Source organism: Megalopta genalis, chromosome 3 (genome assembly GCF_051020955.1).
Source record: "Megalopta genalis isolate 19385.01 chromosome 3, iyMegGena1_principal, whole genome shotgun sequence".
In the NCBI taxonomy this organism is placed as follows: domain Eukaryota; kingdom Metazoa; phylum Arthropoda; class Insecta; order Hymenoptera; family Halictidae; genus Megalopta; species Megalopta genalis.
Window position 1 is genome coordinate 31,170,999 of NC_135015.1, and position 20,872 is coordinate 31,191,870.

General features: G+C 44.3%; 1 protein-coding gene across 6 annotated transcripts in view; it reads right to left on the reverse strand.

The window, feature by feature from the left end:
• Positions 1-20,872, reverse strand: part of Efa6 (Exchange factor for Arf 6) — a 69,165-nt gene that overhangs the window by 3,536 nt on the left and 44,757 nt on the right. For 2 of the 6 annotated variants that reach the window (XM_033466348.2, XM_033466349.2), the window contains exons 3-13: positions 20,382-20,435; positions 11,232-11,601; positions 9,556-10,741; positions 8,992-9,224; positions 8,701-8,894; positions 8,432-8,624; positions 8,177-8,346; positions 7,871-8,087; positions 7,488-7,632; positions 7,019-7,162; positions 9-6,617 (exon numbers count right to left, since the gene is read on the reverse strand). In XM_033466348.2, coding sequence (XP_033322239.2) covers positions 6,369-6,617; positions 7,019-7,162; positions 7,488-7,632; positions 7,871-8,087; positions 8,177-8,346; positions 8,432-8,624; positions 8,701-8,894; positions 8,992-9,224; positions 9,556-10,741; positions 11,232-11,601; positions 20,382-20,435 — 3,155 coding nt within the window. In that variant the 3' untranslated portion in view covers positions 9-6,368. The other 4 variants (XM_033466351.2, XM_033466350.2, XM_076520580.1 and 1 more) reach the window with 4 other exon arrangements.

Below are 20,872 nucleotides of genomic sequence, written 5' to 3' on the forward strand. Positions count from 1 at the left end.
AGAAGCGATTTATGTTCACAATTTTATTCTTGTAATCGTAAAATGATATTTACAAAGGAATATTTCGCATGTACAGACAGTACACAGTCATTCATCGAGTTTCGGTTAGCATAAGAGGAATACAAGAGAAATTGAAACAATATGTACAGTGAGTATTTTGCTGTAGGGACGCCTCGCGATCGTTTAATTTATACAAAACAAATACAACCGATTCTTTGCGATGATCAATTGTGCAATTGAAACGAGAAAGGGAAACAAAAAAAAAAGAATGTGGAACAGAAAAAATATGTTAAAAAAAGCTTCACATACTTGTTATAAACTGTATAAACGCGCGCGAGAAAGAGAGCAATACTTGAAAAAAAAAAATCAAAAGCGAGCAAATGTAATCGACGAATATATGAACGTAAATGCGAGTACAAAATACATTGCAATGAAAATGTATTTTAAATGCGATTCTTTGGCATTTATGCACGATATAATTGTAAAGGCGATCTAACACATTACAAGTAAACATATATGTACAATTAAGAAATTCTCCCCTTAAGCGTGAAATAAGTACGAGGACAAGGTAACAACACTTACAAAACGAGAACGATTTCGTGTACTATGATTCATGTTCGGACAACGGTGTCATGTTTTTGTAAATGTTCACTATAAAAAACAGCTTTCACGAAATTTATCCTTCATTCGGTACTGTCGCTAACGTATACATGTATAGTGTATATTTCTCCTAAACACAGTTATTATACTAGGGAGAGAAGCAGCCGAAACGTCCTCCCTCTGAACAAGTGTTCAGAAATCCTTCTTTCGTTTATTAATTACTACACTTGATGCAGTTTCAGTTTTGTCATCGCGATTCCACACGTTCATTGAATTTTGTAGGCATAGCATGCTCGTGCGAAATCATATTTACAGTAGTTCCTTATAACTTAACACGTCACGTTTCTTCGATGAATATAGAGATTTTCTTCAAACAGCTTATCATTGGGTATTTTCAAACACTTTCAGAGCTGCTCTATTGCAAAAAGATCAACTAGAAAATTTCATTCGTTCGTTGGGTAGGCATTATTTGCGAGAAACTAGTATCAGTTAGAAATTGAATTTTCTCTGTAATAAACTTGTTTCGCTGATGAAGATCTCTGGCAATTGTTTTCTTTCTTTAAAGCGACAAAGATTAAAAACGTTAAGAGCTTCGCGCTCGAACATACTAAAAATATAAAATATCCTGGTATCTTAATTGATTTGCGATATTGCTCCAAACGAGTTTCTCGTATTTAAATGACTTCAAATTCATTTACATGATTTACTTTACGACACTTCTGTTGGCGGCACGGTGCCCTTTCGTTGAATCAATGCAGAAAATAGGAGCTCAGCGATGCAACGCATGAAATTAAAAATATCCTATGAAATGAAAATCTCCGTCGAATTTTCATTACAAAGCTACAGTATAATCTCGGGGCACGTTGAAATCGTTTTGATGATCGCTTGCTTACTTCGTTCACGATGACACTGGCTCAATCCTGTTGCATGGAATAAAGTAATACAGTCATTATACAAGTCTTTAATAAAAACAGTTTAAATTAGAAAAAGAAACCATTCTTTTTACTCTTTTAAATCGTTAAATCAAATTTATCAGCATCCAACATCGGTAACTCCATTTCCATTTAATTTAATTATAAAAGAACGAAAAGCAGTATCTTGTAAACTATCAAATTTTTCTGTGGCGATCTGTTCAATGGAGTTAATTATATTGGCGACTGAATGGTTTTTGCGTTCGAACTTCTTCGAGGTACGTGATGTTCAGATAATCTCATCGATAAAAAAAATGAAATTAATTAGCGTCACTTTTAAAAAAAAATTCTGTTCAGAAGTTCGGGATTACTCGGTTAACGAGAGTGGAAACTGAGCTTTTTAATTAACATAGACAATAAAATTGCAGAGATATTGCAAGCTGTGTCGTTAAATCGTTACCCTTTATTGTCAATAAATACAAGTTATCCTAAACTTTCGAACAGTAGCATGTCATAGGCTGTGCCTGCCGGTTTTATCAAAGACAGCTGAATACCCAACATGTTCGACTATACGTTATAAATATGTTAAAGGGCAATTTTATAAGTTAAAATAGAACAAAAGTTGAGTATGACGATATTATAATTTTAGCTAAGTTTATAAGAGACTAATAATTAAAATCTCTCTGATTCACACCAATAGATAACAAAGAGATCGAGCAGTTTAAAAACAAAATTTGATTTTTGTTTTATTTTACTTTATAGAATCATCCCTTAAAATTCTTACGACGTATAGCCGACTGACTGCGCATCCTATATGTATAAGTAGAATTTTTCTTTTATAAGTATACAAGATATTTGAATTTGATAAAGTTCTGTATACGAATAATTGTGATTAACGTGTGACAGTGTGATAATCATGCTTATATGTATAGTTTCGTCTGCAGCTGAAAACTTGGCAATAAAAATCAGCGTAATGTAGGTAGACTCGATGTATCGAAATTAATTGAGAACCGTGTTCGGAATTCATGCATTTCTACGAGAATTGTGTTAATTGCCTACAACTTGCAGGCCGGTCGTGTTAATAATATGGAATTTTATTGTGCTACTAATTGTGTAACTAAAATACCTGTCACCAAACAGAAATTCTACGTGCAAACGGTATACAGAACTTAGAGTGCATGCTATACTAGATTTTAAATTACATATCACATAACGATGCGTTACATGCAATCTTAATGAAGGAAAAAATGAAGATGCGGTATATCTTACGTAAGTACCTACTGGTATCTGAAACACTGGGAATCGCATATGAAACTTGTGGATCTATGTAATCTGGAGACTGTTTATCTTTATTGCCATTAGCATTATATAGTTTATAATAATCGTTATATTATCCACATATAATACAATTTTATGTACAAGGGGTCTAGTATACACTATGATTAGATGTAATGAACGACTTCTCGAGAACAATACAAAAGGATGATATTAATAAAAAATGGTAAACAAGAATCGAAGCAGCTATCTACAATTAAAATACAAAAGTAATGAAATATATATCTGTTTTAGCCTACGTTTAAATTAATAGTTTCTTAGATACTGAGCAGCAATATAATTTACAGGAACCGTATCTAAATATGCTAATATTCGACTAGTTAACAAATTTCTTAAATATTTGCTCTAGGAGGATGTTTGCAATTTATAATACAGAAGTTATACCAAAAATCGCTAGATGAACCTTGTTCAATGTAACCACCAAAAAAAAATGCAACTTTTGATTCATTCTTAAACTGAAAGGAAAAACAAATTAAGGTTTTCTAATACTGGATTCCCAAGAATACACAGCGTCGCTTTTTTTTTCTCTTATTAGATTCAGAATATTTTGGCATAAAACAATTATGTAATATTTACAAATGCTTTTGCATCAATGAACATAATGCATAATGACAAATATACGCAACGGTTCTAAGAAATATTTTAGGTAATCCAATTCTATCGGTACGTTTTTTGTATATCGAACGTAAGAGCGTTGGCAACAAAGTATCGTTGAATCAACGAAGAACAATATGAAAGATGTAATTTTTTCATATCGGTAAAAACACTAAATTTGTTTTTTTTTTACAGTTACAACGTTCGATGAAGCATTTGACTTATTACGTAATACTTTTATGCAAGAATATAATATTCGTATACATATACATATATTTGTATATATGTACACGGTATATACATACATGTATATATATATACGGTACTGTATAGTCATTTCAGAAAGGCTAGAATAATTTCGATAAGTTGCTACTGTTATGCATCTAAACGTAATGTCAGAACAGTGATTAGAATAAGGTGAGGCCTACGTGAGTCTATCTGTTTTATTAATTTTCTTTCTCTTAACGTGAAACGAAAGATTCGATCTTTCACTTGTAATTTACTCTTCGTTAACTAAACTACCGAGAGTGACGCATTTTTTTCCCCTCGTTCACGTATCAACCAATTTACAGAACACAAGACACCGCGATCACAGAGAAACGTACACGACCAAAAATGGTTCCCGTTGTCCCAAATCGTAATTGCTTCTTTTTTTTCATCGGGTCGCAACACATATTATAGAAAACGAGGACGCAGATCAAATAGAATTATTCGCGAAAATACACCAAATATAAAAATATATAGTACATTTACAGTTGTAAAATGGCTGATACACAGTTATACCGTGTGATAATTAGCATATAACATATTTAGGATGACACAATTCGCCGGTAACACACTGGACAATACCCTATTTTTCTCTGTCTAATGCATTGATGGACGACGCGCTGGTACAATCGATAAAAAATCTAAACAAGTAACATGAACTATTGTTAGAACATCATAATTAACAAAAATCGACACCCAACAGTAGGTTACACTGTTATAATTAACAAGAGGGAAATGTGTGACATGCTTCACGTTCAGTCATTTTGAGACATAATCGATAAAAACCAAACAGACAGTGCAACCTACTACCTATGCGTGTCACCATGTTCTTGCATTATTCTCTCTAAAGGTACAAGAGTCTCAAAAATCGCATTACTTAATCCTACACATAAAGTCTAATGTTGCAGAATATAAATTATATAATAAATGGATCTGAATGTATATTAGAACCGCTAACATTGAGGAATTCAGACTCGTACGTATCTAGTAAACAGTTCAAAAACAAGAGAGATTATCAACGTTGAAGAAGCAAAATTGACTGCCATCCTAAATGTGTTAAATATACACATAAATACTTTTTCTCCAGGCTCTCAACTTCAGCAACATAGCTGTACTCTTATTCCCTAGCGCAATTACCTTCGTTGTAAACTAACAATCAAAACCGAAACATCAAAACACGCTGAACTCTTTCGACAAGACTTCGTCAAATTCTTGTGACTTCGACCAAATATGTACTTTCAGATAATTTGACTGCAGGTACTATAAAAACGCTTTTCAACGATCTCAGTTCAATGATCTCGATAACCGTTAAATAAATATTTAACAATAAACATAATTCACTTTGAAGTTCGTAGGTCGTATAAATTTTGAGAGCTATCACTTTCGTCGCTTGCGACGTAACACCTCGACGCCGGCGTTGGCAGCCTATTATACCCTAAAACCGTTCACCGGAAATGCATTCTGTCGACAATGTTGGTCTAAGTTCGCGGACGACACTGACAAATCATGTCGAGAAGCTTGGTTACGGAAACGCCAAATAACAGTCCATCGAATTTCTTAAAGTAGCAAGAGAAGCAGATGTTACGTTACAACCACCAATCGCAACATGAACTAGTCCGACGATGAGTAATGTTAGAAAATGTTAGCAGCGAATTTAAAGCAGAAAAACCAGAAGCATGAAGGTATGCCTGAATAAGACATTTCGTGTGAAGACAGACACAGTTTGGTATAGTAACAAAGTACCGCACGATTTCTCTGTTATATATTATTATGTGATCTAATGATTTTACAATTTTTCATCGACACAATCATATTTACTATACAGCTAGTCTCTTATTACACAAAAAAAGTAGATTAAATTTCACAGTTACATTTAAGAAAGAGCGGTCCAATCATGAAAAACATTTCTTGTGTTGTGTCCTTCTAGCAAACGCTCTTATACATTTCGTGTTTCCGTTTTGTACAGGTAGTCTTATATGGAGATTAATTGAACAATAGTCACTTGTGTTATCCGTTCCTTGCAGTGTTCTTCGACGCTCGAACATCAACCGATCCAGGTATTAGAATTGTTCTATACTTAACTGGTCTTATCTTCAGTCAAGGCACGAATCTGAGTCGGGCCTTGTCAAGTCTTTGGTAAATCTTTAACAATCTACTGGATATAATTAGTGAATCATTTACACTATACTGAGTTAGGCATGAACCCTGACCCAACCACCAGTTAGTTGAACCGGTCTCGAATATGCGCTTAGGACAGCAGCTTTCTTCCTGTTCAATGTTTTATACAATGAATTCTTATAAAAACAATGATACTTGAGCGACGATGAGTCAAATTGACTACAAAGAAACGATAAAACGAAATCGACACCGAAGAACAGTTCCACGAAGATATTGTTTTCTCAAACAAAAAAATGCTGCTGTGCTAATAGCGCTGTGTACGAATGCTACCACTACCGGTTTGAATGGCAGCTGATAAATCATGATTAAATATATTAAAAGAGAATGTGGGTGAGTACACGGTACGGTACAGTACTTAACAAGTGATGTGTCGAATACATCGTTAGGTTTTCGTTAATACGTCTTCCAAATTTCAGCTGTTGCATCTGCCTGCTTATGCAGGTCAGACTAGACCACACATGCTGAAAAGACACCCATCACACGTCAACCAATGTCCCCGCCGTAGTCCTGATCGTTTAGCAGATTACGGTTGTAAATGGCAGCCCTGTAACTGTACCTATTTATGGCGGGTCGATCGGGAACCGGCGGTGGTACTAACGACACATCTGAATTCAGCAGAGCTCCGCTACCTTCGTCTACTTCGCCGATACTGCTCTCCACCAACGACGGCTCGACTTCTGTAAATGCCAGTCTAGATCGTAGCAAGTACGCGTATGTCTTGTACCTCTTCAACTGTAAATCAGAAGGCACAAAGATTAATTAACGATTACATTTTGACGTATTATCTATTTTAGTAACGACATCCTAGTTCTCAGCTCAATGGCTACTAATATAATAATTACTAGAACAATTATTTTAGGTCCCGCCTGCTCCATTTTCTCTTACCCCTAGATCTCAACGTAAACGACGTTTAATAGAGCTGTTCAGACCTTGAACGCATCGTTGAAACATAAAGATAGAAAATGTCAAGTGGAGTAGCGATACTCCAACCTACAGAAAGTATAGAGAAACTATAGTTAAAGCGGTATGCCTCACCCGCAGAGTTATCAGACGCTAGTTCTATGGTTTAACGCAAAGCATTCCGTGTGAAATCTTGATAACAAAGCGAGACGATTACTAGCACTCGTAGTTACCTCGTGATGCAAGTAGGAATCCTTTTCCTTATAGTTTTGTACAGTGAGAGCTTTCGCCCCTCTTTCAGGTGGATGCCGTCTGTGCTCCTCTAGTTCGGCTTCTAACTTATTAACCCTTTCCTCGTGGTCCCGTAACTGTTCTCTCTAACAACACGAGCAAAAATCCAAGAAACTGTCAGTTGTTAAACACTTGGGAGAGCAAACACGCGAATACAGATGTGGCAGTTACACGCATATACTACTGATTCGGTATTGATGCTTTTAATCTCGTGTCCAAAAGGGATAATCTCATTTTGTCAATGGCTGTATTCCGTTTTGAAGATATGAGAACTTAGAGAACGAAGTTGGCTTCAGGGATAGTAGAGGAAGGCTTGTAAATAAAGAAACAACGGAGACAGATTATATTCGTTGCGTGGACGAGGTGAAAAAGACGGTTTCTTAACGTTTTTTAGCACGTGACGCTACTCACAGGAGAGAGTTTGGTGTGGCTGCAGGGTAGCAGAGGACGCTGAAATTTTCGTTGGGAACCCACGGCCCCTGCTAACGGTTGACAGGAGAAACTGGCGCACACGAAATTGATTGTGTCGATCCACGACTGCAGTTCTTTGGAATCACTGAAAATAACGTAACTCTTAAAATATATCCGCAAAAAGTACATCGATTGCCTCCACTTCTTTCAATCGAACAACAAAGAACAAAAAGGAACTCGATCGAACACTTTTAAGAGAAATATTCATTTCCTTCTTCAATTCAATTCTTTCATAACATAAAATAAAATCTGTCGAGCTCGATTTGTCCAACCTTAGACTTTCATTCTGTTGTTATAACAATATCATAACCAGGAAAACTCACCTTGTTTGGAAGAGATATTCTGCTTGATCGGCAGTCTGTAACCTGAAGACATGTTGCTTTTTTGTATAATCCGATGCCTTTGTGGCCAATGCGTGATGGATACGTATCGCATTGTGCAAACTATCGTTGCGGAAGCCATGCTCGTCTTTGTGCAAATATAATACAAGTTCTCGCAATGTACAATAATACATTTTCCAGCCTCGTTTTCCAAACGGAGCTGAAACAATTCGCAAGGTTCGTGGTTCAAGATCGTTTGTTCGTTAGATCGTTGAATTAAAACAGAGAGAGAGGACCAATTGAAATTACTTTTCTTTCCGTTGGAATCGAAGCAACATTTTCGCATAACGTAACCCTTCTTAAACTCCGTAGCACCCGTAACATTTGGCACGTCGAGGAACGGATTCCCGGTCCCAGGCATCACCGGACCGTCGCCCTGTTGAATCACCTGATTCGCAGCTTCGTCCCCTTCCTCGTCCCTGAACAAGAGCGATTACAATTAGCAATAAAATTCGCGTACACAAGGGTTCCGAAGAAGCGGCCACGGTTTCTGGATCGACTTACAAGGCCCATTCCAAGGGGATCGATTTGATGGCGTTGTAAAGCTGCTTTAGCACCTCCCTAGGGAAATTATCGCCATCGTTCAGTTCCGAGAGGTTCTCTATAAATTCGTTACACGACATCTTCCTGCCCATGTTTTGACCGTGGAGGTCCGTGTTGAGCAGCATTATAGCGCAGGTTAGCGTATGAACGGCATCTGAAACGCGAACGGTGGCCAACGATTATTACGGGCGCGCGTTCCCGATCTCTGTCACCTTATCCGGAATACGTACCCTGTGAGTTGAAGGCGCCAGGGTTACAATCGAGAAACCTCTTGGAGAAATGTACAAGAACCCTTTCCCTTTCCTGGGTCTCCCCCGTTAAAGAGAACTGGGCAAGGAACTTTCTGAGAGCCACGTCCAGCGAGTCCCGTTCGAAGTTGAAGTATCTCAAGTATTCCTCGGCTACCGCTCTACTAAAGTCGTTGCTGGAACCGAGAAACGGGGAACCAAGTTAGGGGGGGCTGCTAAAGCCTCGGTAGAGCATGTGCACCTAGAACCGTGGTCACGGCGTGTCCCACATACTTTTTGCTAAGGTGTCTAGAGACGTCAGACTTTTTGAAACCGTCCAACGAGTATAGCCTCTTGGCCAGCCGAACCGCCGACGGGAGGTCCACCGCTTTCGGACTGTAATGGAAGCTGTGCAAACTTTCGATGTCGCTCTCTTCGTCCGCGGACTGGGGCGGCGACGTGCCGTGCTTGTCGTCGAAGTTGCCGATATTCAACGCCTCCTTCTCGTCCTCGCTCTCCTTCAGTTCCTGAAACGAACACGAACACAAAATCAGACATTTCTCTCCACCGCTCGCCGCGGTCAGCGGAAGAATCCGGAATCGAGACGAATTCGGTCGATCAAGGTTTTCTCTCTCGCTTCCTATGGAAAATTCGTCGGACGCGATAATATTGACAGAGCAGGCGTGGTCACGCGCACCCCGTAGGCGGTGCAACGGCGGAGTGGGCGTGGCGAAACAGTGCGGCGAGCACGTTCCAAGACTCTTACCGAGGGGCTAAATCTCTGGCGACCTTGAGAAACGAATGAAATATTTGCGGCAACGATAGTCTCGACGAGAGAAACGAGAATAAAAAAGATACCTGATATCCGACAAACTCGGGCGTAACGTTCCCGCCAGCAGATCGTTGCACCGTGTTTTGGGCGGTCGAGGTGGGCACAAGATCGGAATTGGTAGGGTTTCCGCGTCGCCTGTTCTGCCTGGGACTGGTGTTCCTTGCGGCGGGAGCATCCTTGTCGGGCCCCTTGACCTGTATCACTATCCTGTGCTCGGAACTGTCCTGGCCGGACGAGTAACCGGTGGGCGTGGTCGCGGCGGTCTTCAGCCTTCTTTGGGGCGGTTCGCTGGCCAGTATCGTCGAGTCACTGTCACTCGGATCACTGACCATCATATCGCGAGCACTGAGTATGTCCATTGTCTCCTCGTCGTTGTAGTCGGGACTGGACATGTTGCTGATGGCCTCGGACTGGCTGAGGTCACCGTTGGTGGGATGAAGCCCGGAGGCCGAGGAGGTGGTCCCGTCGCCGGAGGGGCCCAGGGCTGTGGCGGTGGTGCCCGTGGGAACCGGCGGTGGGAACCTACGGGACCCAGAATTGGAGGACATGACGGAGGACGAGACCGAGGTAGGGGAGGCTGGCGATAAGGATCTCTGAGGACTAGTGCCCTCCGTCGAGGAGCTACTCGACGAGGATTGGGACGAGCTGCCGTTTTGGCAGCACGAGGTGCGCTCCGAGGCGGACGGCGAGCTGACCGGCGCGTTGTACGTCCAGACGATCCGCTCGCTGGACAGGCCCTGGCCGCTGTCCGGCCGCGTGTCCAACAGGGTGTTCAAGCTGGACGTGACGTCGTCGTCGATGTCAATGTCCACCGCGCTCATCGCCGGGTCCTTTTGGAATTGCAAGTGGTCCTCGGAGCGCGAGGTGCGCACGAAGCCGCTCGAGTAACCGAAACTCGCGGCGTTCGGCTTGCTAGCGTCGCTCTGGCCCGGACACTGGCCGCTCTCGCGTTTGCTGATCCCGACCGGAGAGGTGCTGGCCGAGTTCGAACCGGTGCACTTGTAAGCACGGTGGTGGCCCAGCATCTCGTTAGGACTGGTAGGTACCGAGTTATGATGGTGGTGATTGTGGTGATTATGGTGGTGGTGGGTATGATGATTGTTGTACCTCAGCGAGTCGACCTTCTTCTGGTGCTTCGGCAAAAGACCGCTGCTCTGCTGCGTTCGCGACAGATTCAGCATCAGGTCACCGGTCATCATGTAGGCTTCGAACCTGCGTCACAACACTCCTTTACTCTCTCCTCTACTGTTTAAGGTCGCGGAGCGACGAATCCGCTCTCGAGTTTCGTTTCTCTACCGATGTACGAAATCGTTGCATGCTAGCTGTTCGACTACGCGCGCCAAACGATGTTCTCTCGTGCACTAACCGATCCAAACAACCGGGCTACACGCCTCGATTACACCCTAATCCGACAACGAGATCTTTGAACATTTCGTCGCACGTGGTCCAACAGCTTGCACGCGCCTTTCGTCCGCGAAGGGTCGAGACTCGTCGGTTCTTTCTCTAACATCTAGGTATGCGATCGGAGAGACTCTGAGTTCGATCAACTTCGCGGATACTCTCGGAGACCTGAAATTTGATCTCTAGAAGCTGGAAGCGCGAAGATTTCTCGCGACTAAGAAAATCTATTTCGCCGGCGAATCGAGTTTACCCGAACGTCGAAGCGAGGCTCGTCCGACACTGCCGACAGACGGCGACGTACCTAGGCGTATTGTTCTGTCTGGCGAACTTCTCTCCAGACAGAGGCTTCCATTGGGCCCGTTCCTCCTCCTTGAAGCTGTCGATCGGCTGGAGCAGCGCCTCCAGCTCGGAGGAACCGGAAGCGTCGCTGTAGGAACCGTTGCTTCTAGTCGTGTACTGCGTCGCGCCGGTCGGCTCTTGAGGCGATCCTCCAGGTAGCTCCGGCGTTCCGGTTTTCCGCGAGTCCGAGTCCTCACCATTACCCGAAGATATGGACAGGGGATTGTTCGCGAGGGTTGTCGCCTCGTGGGAGATCTTCGAGCTGTCCGTCTCGTCGCATGCCGGCTGTCCAGGTGATAACAAGCGACGCACGTGCGCTTTTATTGCGGGATCTGTAGAAACAACGGAGTTATCTTATCTGCGGTTCGGTCAACATCGTTCTTCTGTTTGCAGGCTCGAGGAAACGACCGTTTTGGGCGCTGTTATGTACACCGGGTGGCCCAAAAATGTCTCGCGATCCGAAAATGGGGGGGTTCCTCAGGACATTCGAAGTAACTTTCTCCTTAGCGGAAATGCAATCCGCGGCTTCGTTTACGAGTTATCGACGAAAAACCCTGACCAATGAGAGGCGAGATCAGTTGACGCGAGCGGCCGAGCCAATCCGCGGAACTGGGCTCCTCGAGCCAGCCGAGCTCGCCTCTCATTGGTCACTGTTTTTCGTTGATAACTCGCAAACGAAGCCGCGGATCGCATTTTCGCTGAGGAAAAAGTTACTTCGAACGATCTCAGGTATCTCTCATTTCCGGATTGCGGGACATTTTTGGGACGCCCTGTATACATATACGGTATCCGATGACGATAAGCAGTATCTCGAGAGGAAAGTTCACCCGTTGATCTATCACAATTACTCTCGTCGGTTGAGTCACGAAGATTCCGAGCTGCGAATAGCGAAAGTCATTGAAACTCTGACTAATTGCTAATGTTACGCGAAAGATACTTGGCAAAGTCATCTCCAGATTTGCGAAATATATTCGCTCCTTGCAACCATTGTATTCTAGTTCGAACGACGAAGATTAGAAACGTTGAGTCAACCCGGAAGAAAAGCTCGAGGAAATCATTAGGCGTGACAGCTTCGAGAGACTATTGCGAGGAAAGCTCTCGAAGAGTTTCGAATGATTTTGAATAAAGCTCTGCACGACGAATACAATATTGCATTGCCACGTTATCGTACCAAACGCGGAAGGGAAATTCGGTCCAAGCATGTAGAAAGGAATTTCATTTCGCTCGTTTCTTCCGGCTGTCAAATGCCTAATAAAAACACAAGGAATCGAAGGATAGTTCCTCTTTTTCAGGGTTTTATTTTCCGAGCTAGAGAACCAGTCAATGACCGACGATACGAACGAGTACAGAAGCTTTCTTGCAGGTCGTTGTCTACTTCCGGTGCTTATCCTCGCTATCTGTGGAACGAATACTAATTGATTTACCTTTCATTCTGTGTTATCGCTATAAAACGTTTCTCCTGCCGACGTTCTATTCCATAAGAAAATCTCACAACGAGCAAAGGATCGCCGCGAACAAAACGTTAGGTTGGCCAATAAGTTCGCGCGGTTTTTTTGACGGTCGAAAGGGAAGACCCGCGACGTCGAGAACCGCGCGAATTTTTTGACCAACCTGATACAGTTTGGAATATTCATCTCGAAGATCGGACACGTTCTGAACGTCCAATTAAATTAGACGTAAAATTGGACGAGAAAATGTTTGAAACTTTGAATATCCCATGATCGTCTGTTCGCAAGTATTTTAAAAAAAAAGTAGGTGCAGTAAACGAGTTTATGGGACGACCTGACAGAAGGTTGTGGTATTGTCAATAAATGGCCACTGGAAAATTTGCTTGCGGCATGGCCGCGCGGAGACACAGCGTCGAAGCGTATTTTCCGCGCGACAAAAGTCTTCCGGAGCCGCGGAGGGCATCAGAGGAGATTCTCTTCCATCCGCGTTTTCGCGAAGCATAATCTGGTGTCGGCGTCGCGTGGCGTCGAGCCGCGTCGCCCGGTTCCGCTCGGCGCGAGCGTGCTCGCGTATTTCCAGCCGGCTGAAGGCAGTAACTGGGACAGGTCTTTCCGTTCCGAGGGAAGTCTGATTAAAAAGCCGCGGCTGCTTCGTCGTTCTCCGCGGCGTGGCGCGGCGAGAAAATTTATTGCCGGCTCGTGGAGGACTTCAAAGCCGGTCGCGGCGGCGCCAAAGGAAAGTTTCCGCGGCGAGGGTCCACCGGGGGTGCACTGGGCACCGGGGGAAAAACGGCCGGCCCGGATGACACGGGGAAAATAAGTTCGATTCCCAGGGGGTGGCCGGCCAGGGGCCAAGGGATTTACGAGCGACGGACGACCACCGTCACAGAGAAGTCACCCTTAAATAATTCAGACGCGGCGAACGCCGCGGAACCCCGTTGTTCAACCCCGTCGACGACGCGACGATCGCTCAACGCTTAGACTTCGTCCTTTGCCCTCCGATCACCTAACAGCAACGGCTTTGTCGATCTCAAGGCGTCGGAAATGTCGAGTTGTCCCGACTCGACGGCCGCTTTCACGAACGCGTGAATTTTACGGATTCTTCCAACCCCTATTTTCTCCGAACGTTCGCAGTAAATTCAGCTTAATCTTCTTGGTTCCCTGATTTTCCTAATTCTCCCTAATTTTCCTTGTAAACAAAAATGGACGATTTCTGAAGATGAGACAATCGTTGAGCTCGTTTTTATAATCGTTGACCATCGGCAGCTATAAAAATGAGCGGCGAGGCTAGTAAATTATAGTTCATTCACTGTTCGAAAAATCTATTTCTCTGTATATCAGCTCGGCTGTTCGCGATATTCCTGCGCTCGTTTTCGTCGCGAATGCATAAAATCCGCGGACGAATCGTAAATGTGCTCGCAATAGAACGCAACGCTGGGTCAAAGTTCGTTCAACTTAACACGGCCGATCTGTTACGGCGGTTTTACGACAAGCGATGACACACGATTCTCGCGCGTCGAGCAACAACCATAAGCGCGTGCGAACACGCGAAACGAAATCGTGAATGAAGAATAGCGCCGCGGGTTCGATTGGAAGTAAGCAACGTGGAGCGACATTCGGTGTGTTGTTGCACGGCCTGTACAATGATTCACGCGGGTAGATATTGAACTTGATCTTGGTGCTAGTAAAGCATCGATGTTCAGCTGGTGAGTGAACTCCCGGCCGGTCTAATGATAGAACGCACTGGACGCGTATAGGCGCTCTTGAACCTGATAGTAATAATAGAATTATGCGATAATAACCCGTAGAAAACACCATCGCGCGTCTGGCTGTGCATCTAAACGGCTCTCTCTCCTCTCTATCTCTCCTCTCTCTCGCGCGCGCGCCTCGGTCGGGGCCAAAGAGACGCCCGACACACGTCGCTGTTCACGCGTGCTTGGATAAAAAAAAAAAGGGAAAAGGGAGAGGAACGTCGAGGGGCCACGTAATTAACCGCACGAGCCAACGATCAAACGTTCAGATAACAAACAATTTTCTATTAGAGTGACTCATTGATTGCCGGCGGTCTAGGAGAACGCTGGCACATCTTTATTCCGGCTTTGATAATATACACGCGCATTTCCTCTGTCGTTGATTAGTCGCGATTCATTCAATCGTAAACTCCGATCTCGTGTGTGCTCTGCTCGAGTGCCAATTGAACGCTTCGCTTTCGTACGCGTGCGAATTAAATTACCGCGGTACCGGAAAGATTCGAATTTTCGCGTCTCGACATTTCTTTCTCCGGTAATCGTTATTAATAAAAATCTTGAAGATTTATTTTCGTAATATCCCGACACCGAAACATTCTATCGTCGAAAAATTTCATTCAAGTTTTCCGCCGGACGATGATGTATAATATAAATAATACAACGATTAGTTGATGGAACCTTTGGAAACCAGAATATTGCAAAAATAAATGCTCGGACAAAGGAGTCTCTGCCGTGCCGTGGGGATCGATAAATCATTGGAAGTCTTGAAAAACATGTTATTTAGTAAATGAAAGCGGAGTTATAAAATCGTCGATGTTACCAAGCCGATGTTTCATGCCGCGACGCTGTCATGTTGAACGTTGTCAACAAAATCGCAGACTGCTGATATTAATTAACCCGGAAACGCGAATGCTAGTCGCTTCGTTGATCCTGAATTTTCTCCGTAACGAAACGTTCGCAGCCAGAAACAAAGATTGAAGACATCGATTAACGACGGAACGCGATTAGCATTGGAACCTCGTGCGCCACGAATTTACAGCGAACGTTGTGTCGCTACGTAGAAATGATCTGTTACGTTCTCTAATTACTCGAAAGCGCATCCGCAACGTTCGCATCGCAAACACTTCGTTATGTCAATATCGGATGTTTCATGTTTTACTTCTCCCCTCCTCCTCTCCCGGCGATCATTATCGGTAAATAGTTAAATTCTGAAACACGAGAGAGTTCTGTATCCGATTAGAAAGGTTCCATCACGAAATGGAATCAATTAACCCGATCTCGCTAAGATAGAGCAACGAGCAAATTCGATTTGCGAGACAGGTGTTATCGTGATCGTGATCGAACTGGATCGAAATACGATAAATTCTCACTAATTCGCGCTCGGATTGCGCACAAAAATGGACAATTCGAGCGTCGAGGCTTGTTTTTATAATTACCGATTGTCAACAACTGTAAAAACGGGACGCGTGGTACGCTCGAACAATCGTATCTGCTCTTCCGAAATTGTCCATTCGTGTGCGCGATCCGAGCACGCGAATTAGGGAGAAATCACTGTAAATCGAAAAAGAAATCCGCGCCGATGTTGCCTCGCAGCAGGCGTTTAATTTCCACGGTTCGTTCACATTCGATACACGTTTTTCGAATCGATATGTCGCTTTCCCCGGATCCTGTTCTCTGTACACAAGTGAGAAAAGCCAATTAGCCGGCGTTCGGTCAACGAACGCTGCCGGAGGAAAGCCGATTAGCAAACCGACAATCAATAATATGTTAACTAGACGCGCACCCCGCGCCATCGCGACGCGAGCACCGAAGTTTCGCCATTTTCCTAACTGAACGGAGGATTTTTGTCGCGGTCGCGGCAACGGATTTGGTTCGCGATAATCGCGGCGTTTCGGAAAGCTTCCCCGTGCTTTCCAGTGATAACAGGAAGCATGGTCGCGCGCGATACGAGGTCCCGGAAGTCGCGCAAAAATTTGATTTCGAAAGTGGGTCAATTATCTCGGCTTCGACGAGACCGCTGTCGAAGATCTACCTCCGCGGAAGATGACGAAGCTCGACGACGATTTGCTCCGGAAGGAGTCATTTTCAAGAAGGAATCTAAACACCGAACGTCTCGTGTGTTCATCCGAGAATCCCGCGAAACGGTGTTCGCGAGCCGGAAACAGTCCGCACGCGAATCCGATCGAAACTTCGCGTGTCATTGTTAAAAGAAACCCGAAGAAAGCGACCGTGAACAGGAAAGTCGGACTTCTCCGTAGCCGAACGCGTGTCGGTTGTCGCGACGAAACGTTAAAACAGCCTGCGAAACGTTGATCGGATGCATGCTTGCCAAATCGCGTTCATCAAAAACGAAGGAATGCATGCTAATTAGTACGTCGCCTTTCTCGAACCAGAGAGCTGTACAATTTATATTCGAAATAGCTTCTTGACTAATGAAACGGCGCGGGGAACACGCCATGCACCCTACACCCGTGAAAACTGTGTCAAATTCACAGAATTGTTAGAATAGAAACCGATCGAAAAGCAGCGATTTTAACTAGCAGTTCCGGCGTTAACAGTCGCATTTGTCGGTCTTGAAAAGTCTGTCGTCGTTTAGGATCGTTACCTAGAACAAAAATTCGTAGATTTATGAAAAAGATAAGTTCGCTCGATTCATTAACACTTTATCGACCGCTAGCCTATTTATCGGCTTTTCGATTGCCAATGTTTATCGATCGCTAGCCTATTAATCGGCTTTTCGATTGCCAATGCTTATCGACCGATAGCCTATTAATCGACTATTAGCTATCGACGGTTTTCGCTTCTTTATTGTTTTGTTAGTAGCTGACCTCCTGTATGCTGACCTCCCCATATCCTTATGAATTATAATTATAATAATTATTATTATTTATTATTATTTTTAAAGGAATAAGCACAACACAATGAATAGCGAAAATTTAGCCGGTACTGGGAGCAAATGCGCGCGCGACTAAGCCAGTCCTTACTGAGTGGCAGCCTCAACCACGGCCGGACGATAAAGTGTTAATATCGTTAAAGACAGAACCTTCTGTCCTGCTGAGCCGTAACGAGGACAAAAAAATGATTGCGCGAAGATTCTAGTCGCAGCACCTATCTGCTCGATAGGTCCAGTATCGATAAGCTGTACGATTGTATCGTCGACCGAGAATCGAGAACGTCATCGAGACGAGGAGGAATCCGACGAGGTTTTCGCGCAATTTCGCGAACGCGGCGCAGGTCGGCGCGCGTTAAAACCGCAACGAGATGATCGCAATTCGCGTTCGATTGGATCCCGCGGCCTCCGCTCCCGATCCGTCCGGAATGACGGCGTCGGATTACGTCGTCGGCCCGACCCGGCCCGTTCGTTAAACCAGATCGCGTAATTATTTAAAGGGGTCGTCGCGTTGTTCGGCGCTGGGAACGTCGTTGGACGAGGGGGGCAGATGCAGCCGGGACGGGGGAGTCCCGGGCGTCGTCGAATGAATCCAAGGTGCGCGTGCAGCGATAACGATAATCCGATGTAAATCGGGCAGACACGACGGTCCTGTAAACCGCCGTTGTATCTGGCCTCGTACAGAGTTTACACGACGATTCTACTCACGCAACACGGTCAGCTGTCCACCGATACCGCACACGTTCGCCTATTTACCCTGCAACGCGCCGGTCGGCCAGCGCGAATCCCGTCGTCGCTCCGACGGAATTGTTTAAACGACATTATAAACGCGCGATTCCGAATCACGCGCGGTTTCCCTCGGATTTTTTCCGCTTATCTTTCCGACCGAATACGACGAACCTGCGGTTTCGATCGTGGGAACGGCGACCGCCTCGCTTCTGGCTGGATAATGGGCGAACGTCTGAGAAAAACGTGGAAAAAATGCCGTCGAAACGAGTAACAACAGCTTGGACGGAAATAGAGACAGATTAAACGAACACGAATAATTGTTGTAGCTGTAAAAATAGAAACATCGTCGTTTCTCGTCGTAGAAGCGAACAATTTTTTGTTCTTTCCCGGTTTTTTTCTTCGATTTTAGCGACGGGAAAGCATATCGTTGCAGCATCGCTCGGCGTGTCCCCTTACGTTCTGATGTTTGATTTTGATATCTTGTCGCATCGACGGTATTCTAAATAAATATCGAGCATACGTTGTCCCGCAAAAGTGTTCGTACACCTTCTAAAGTGTAATAACTTTGTTGGAACTCGATCAAATGACTAGCGAAGCTAAACAAAAATTCAGGTCGCTCGGTCCAGTTTCAAAATAGTCTTTAAAAAATGTACGAACACTATCGCGGGCCACTGTACGCGCACGTTTCTTAATGCAACGAACAGCTGTCGAATCGCCTAGCTCGCAGATGCTTCGAAAGTTGCACATTGTCGATTCCAGTCTTACGGCACCTTAGAAAGCGTCGTGAATCCGTTTCCATATCGGCAACGTAATTGTACAATCAATTAGGTTTCGTTATAGCGTCGGCGAACTGGTTACAAGGCTTTAAAATATTCTCGTTTACAGGCAAGAAGTTCCGATACCGTGGAACGCGACGGAATTTCCGACCGTTATGCGATAAGCTCGTTAAGTTGTCCATCGAAAAACCGGCTAAGAAATCCTCCACCTACGCGGCGTTGATTGCACGACGTTTATCGATGGAATGCAAGCACCGTTGAGAATGCAAGGTACACCAGTTCGTCGTGTCCAATATTTCTTTCGATTTCCCTCTTCGTACTTTCACCGTTCGCGGTGGTGCTCTCGGCGACGGGGACGAGCCGCTCGCGAATACGCGAACAAGTTTTCGTAAAACGTCGAAAAGCGACGCCAGCGACGCGTTTTATAAAACATTAAATCCAGAGATTTCGCTGGGATTCGAAGAAACACTTTTTAAGATTCGAAAATTCGCTGTATTATTATTATATATTATTATTATATATATATAATCCCAGCGAAATCTCTGGATTTAATGTTTTATAAAACGCGTCGCTGGCGTATATATATATATATATAATAATAATAATATATAATAATAATACAGCGAATCTTCGAATCTTAAAAAGCGTTCCTTCGAATCCCAGCGAAATCTCTATATTGAAATATATAATAATAATAATAATAATAATAATAATAATAATATTAATTAATAATATTATTTCGCGCATTAAAGTTCTATATTCGTCGTTTCTAATTAATTATGCATTGTCTAAGAAGCTATACTGTTTTATAAAATGGTGTCATTTTACGAAGATCGAGCAGGGAAACAATTCGCGACGAACACGCGTTGCAGCTGGCGCGTTTGAAAATTTTGGTAAACCTTTTAGGACGAAATTCGAAGAAAATTAGCTTCGCCTACTGCGGGCAACATTGAACAGCGGACGTTAACGCCTGTACTTGGAGATCGGCCCCCGGTGGATTAAAAAGTATGAAAGCACCCCTCCGACACGCGAGGCCTCGCCATATAGGACGGTCAAAAAGTGACGAGAACGCGTCGCAAACCTCTGCCGCGGTACAATAATTTCGATAATATTCGCTCACGATTCCAATCTCCGTGAAACTACAAAAAAAAAGGCAACCGGTGATTTCGTAAAAGTCGCGCGAAAGATTACGCGACAGAGGCTTTTATGCGAAACGGTAAAGAAATCTCGTCTCGGCGAGCCGGTACTGAAAATGTGTGCGACGAGGAAAAATTTGTTTCCGTCGAAAAATAAAGGAGAACGAGGACGAGAAGAGGACGGCTCGCCGGCGTCGGCGGGGGGTTAATGGCTCGTCGAAAGGTGTCGTCGTCGGTTCGACGGTAGACAAGGGACGCATCGCGTAATGGAGTTGACGGGATTATTTTTAGCCGGCCTGTAGGGCTGACGAGCGGGCGAGTCGCGTGGGCGGCTCAATGCCGGTCTTTACGCGAATAAAAGAATTTGCTGGCGCACTTCACTTACCCCTTCGTAGCTTCAGGGTGACGGGGTCCGACGAGAGCCGCAGACATTTCAGTACTGAAACAGAAAACGAGCCCGGGGAATGGAGTGAAGAAGATGCAGCAGCAGCAGCAGAAGCAGAGACAGAAGAAGACGAAGAGGAGGTGAGGAGGAGGAAGAGGAAGAGGAGGAAGAGAGCGAAGGGATGCGACCGCGAAAGAACCGGCCCCGGACCGACCAACCACCGCGAATGCGGCTGGAAAACCGACTGGAATGGGAATTATGTGGATCGAGGTGTCGCGTGCTCTTCACCAAGGAATTTCGAGACTCTTCTGCCAGCGTTGAGATAGGTCAGGCCGGTTACTGTCGTGGATTAAGGCGTTATTCTATTATGTAATTCCGCGGAACGAATTACTCGCCCGGGACTGCTTAATTGACTTTCCCTGGCCGGCGATAATGCGGCCCGGAAGTTTACGAATTCCCGGTTTCAGCCAGCAATTATTATGGAAATTTCA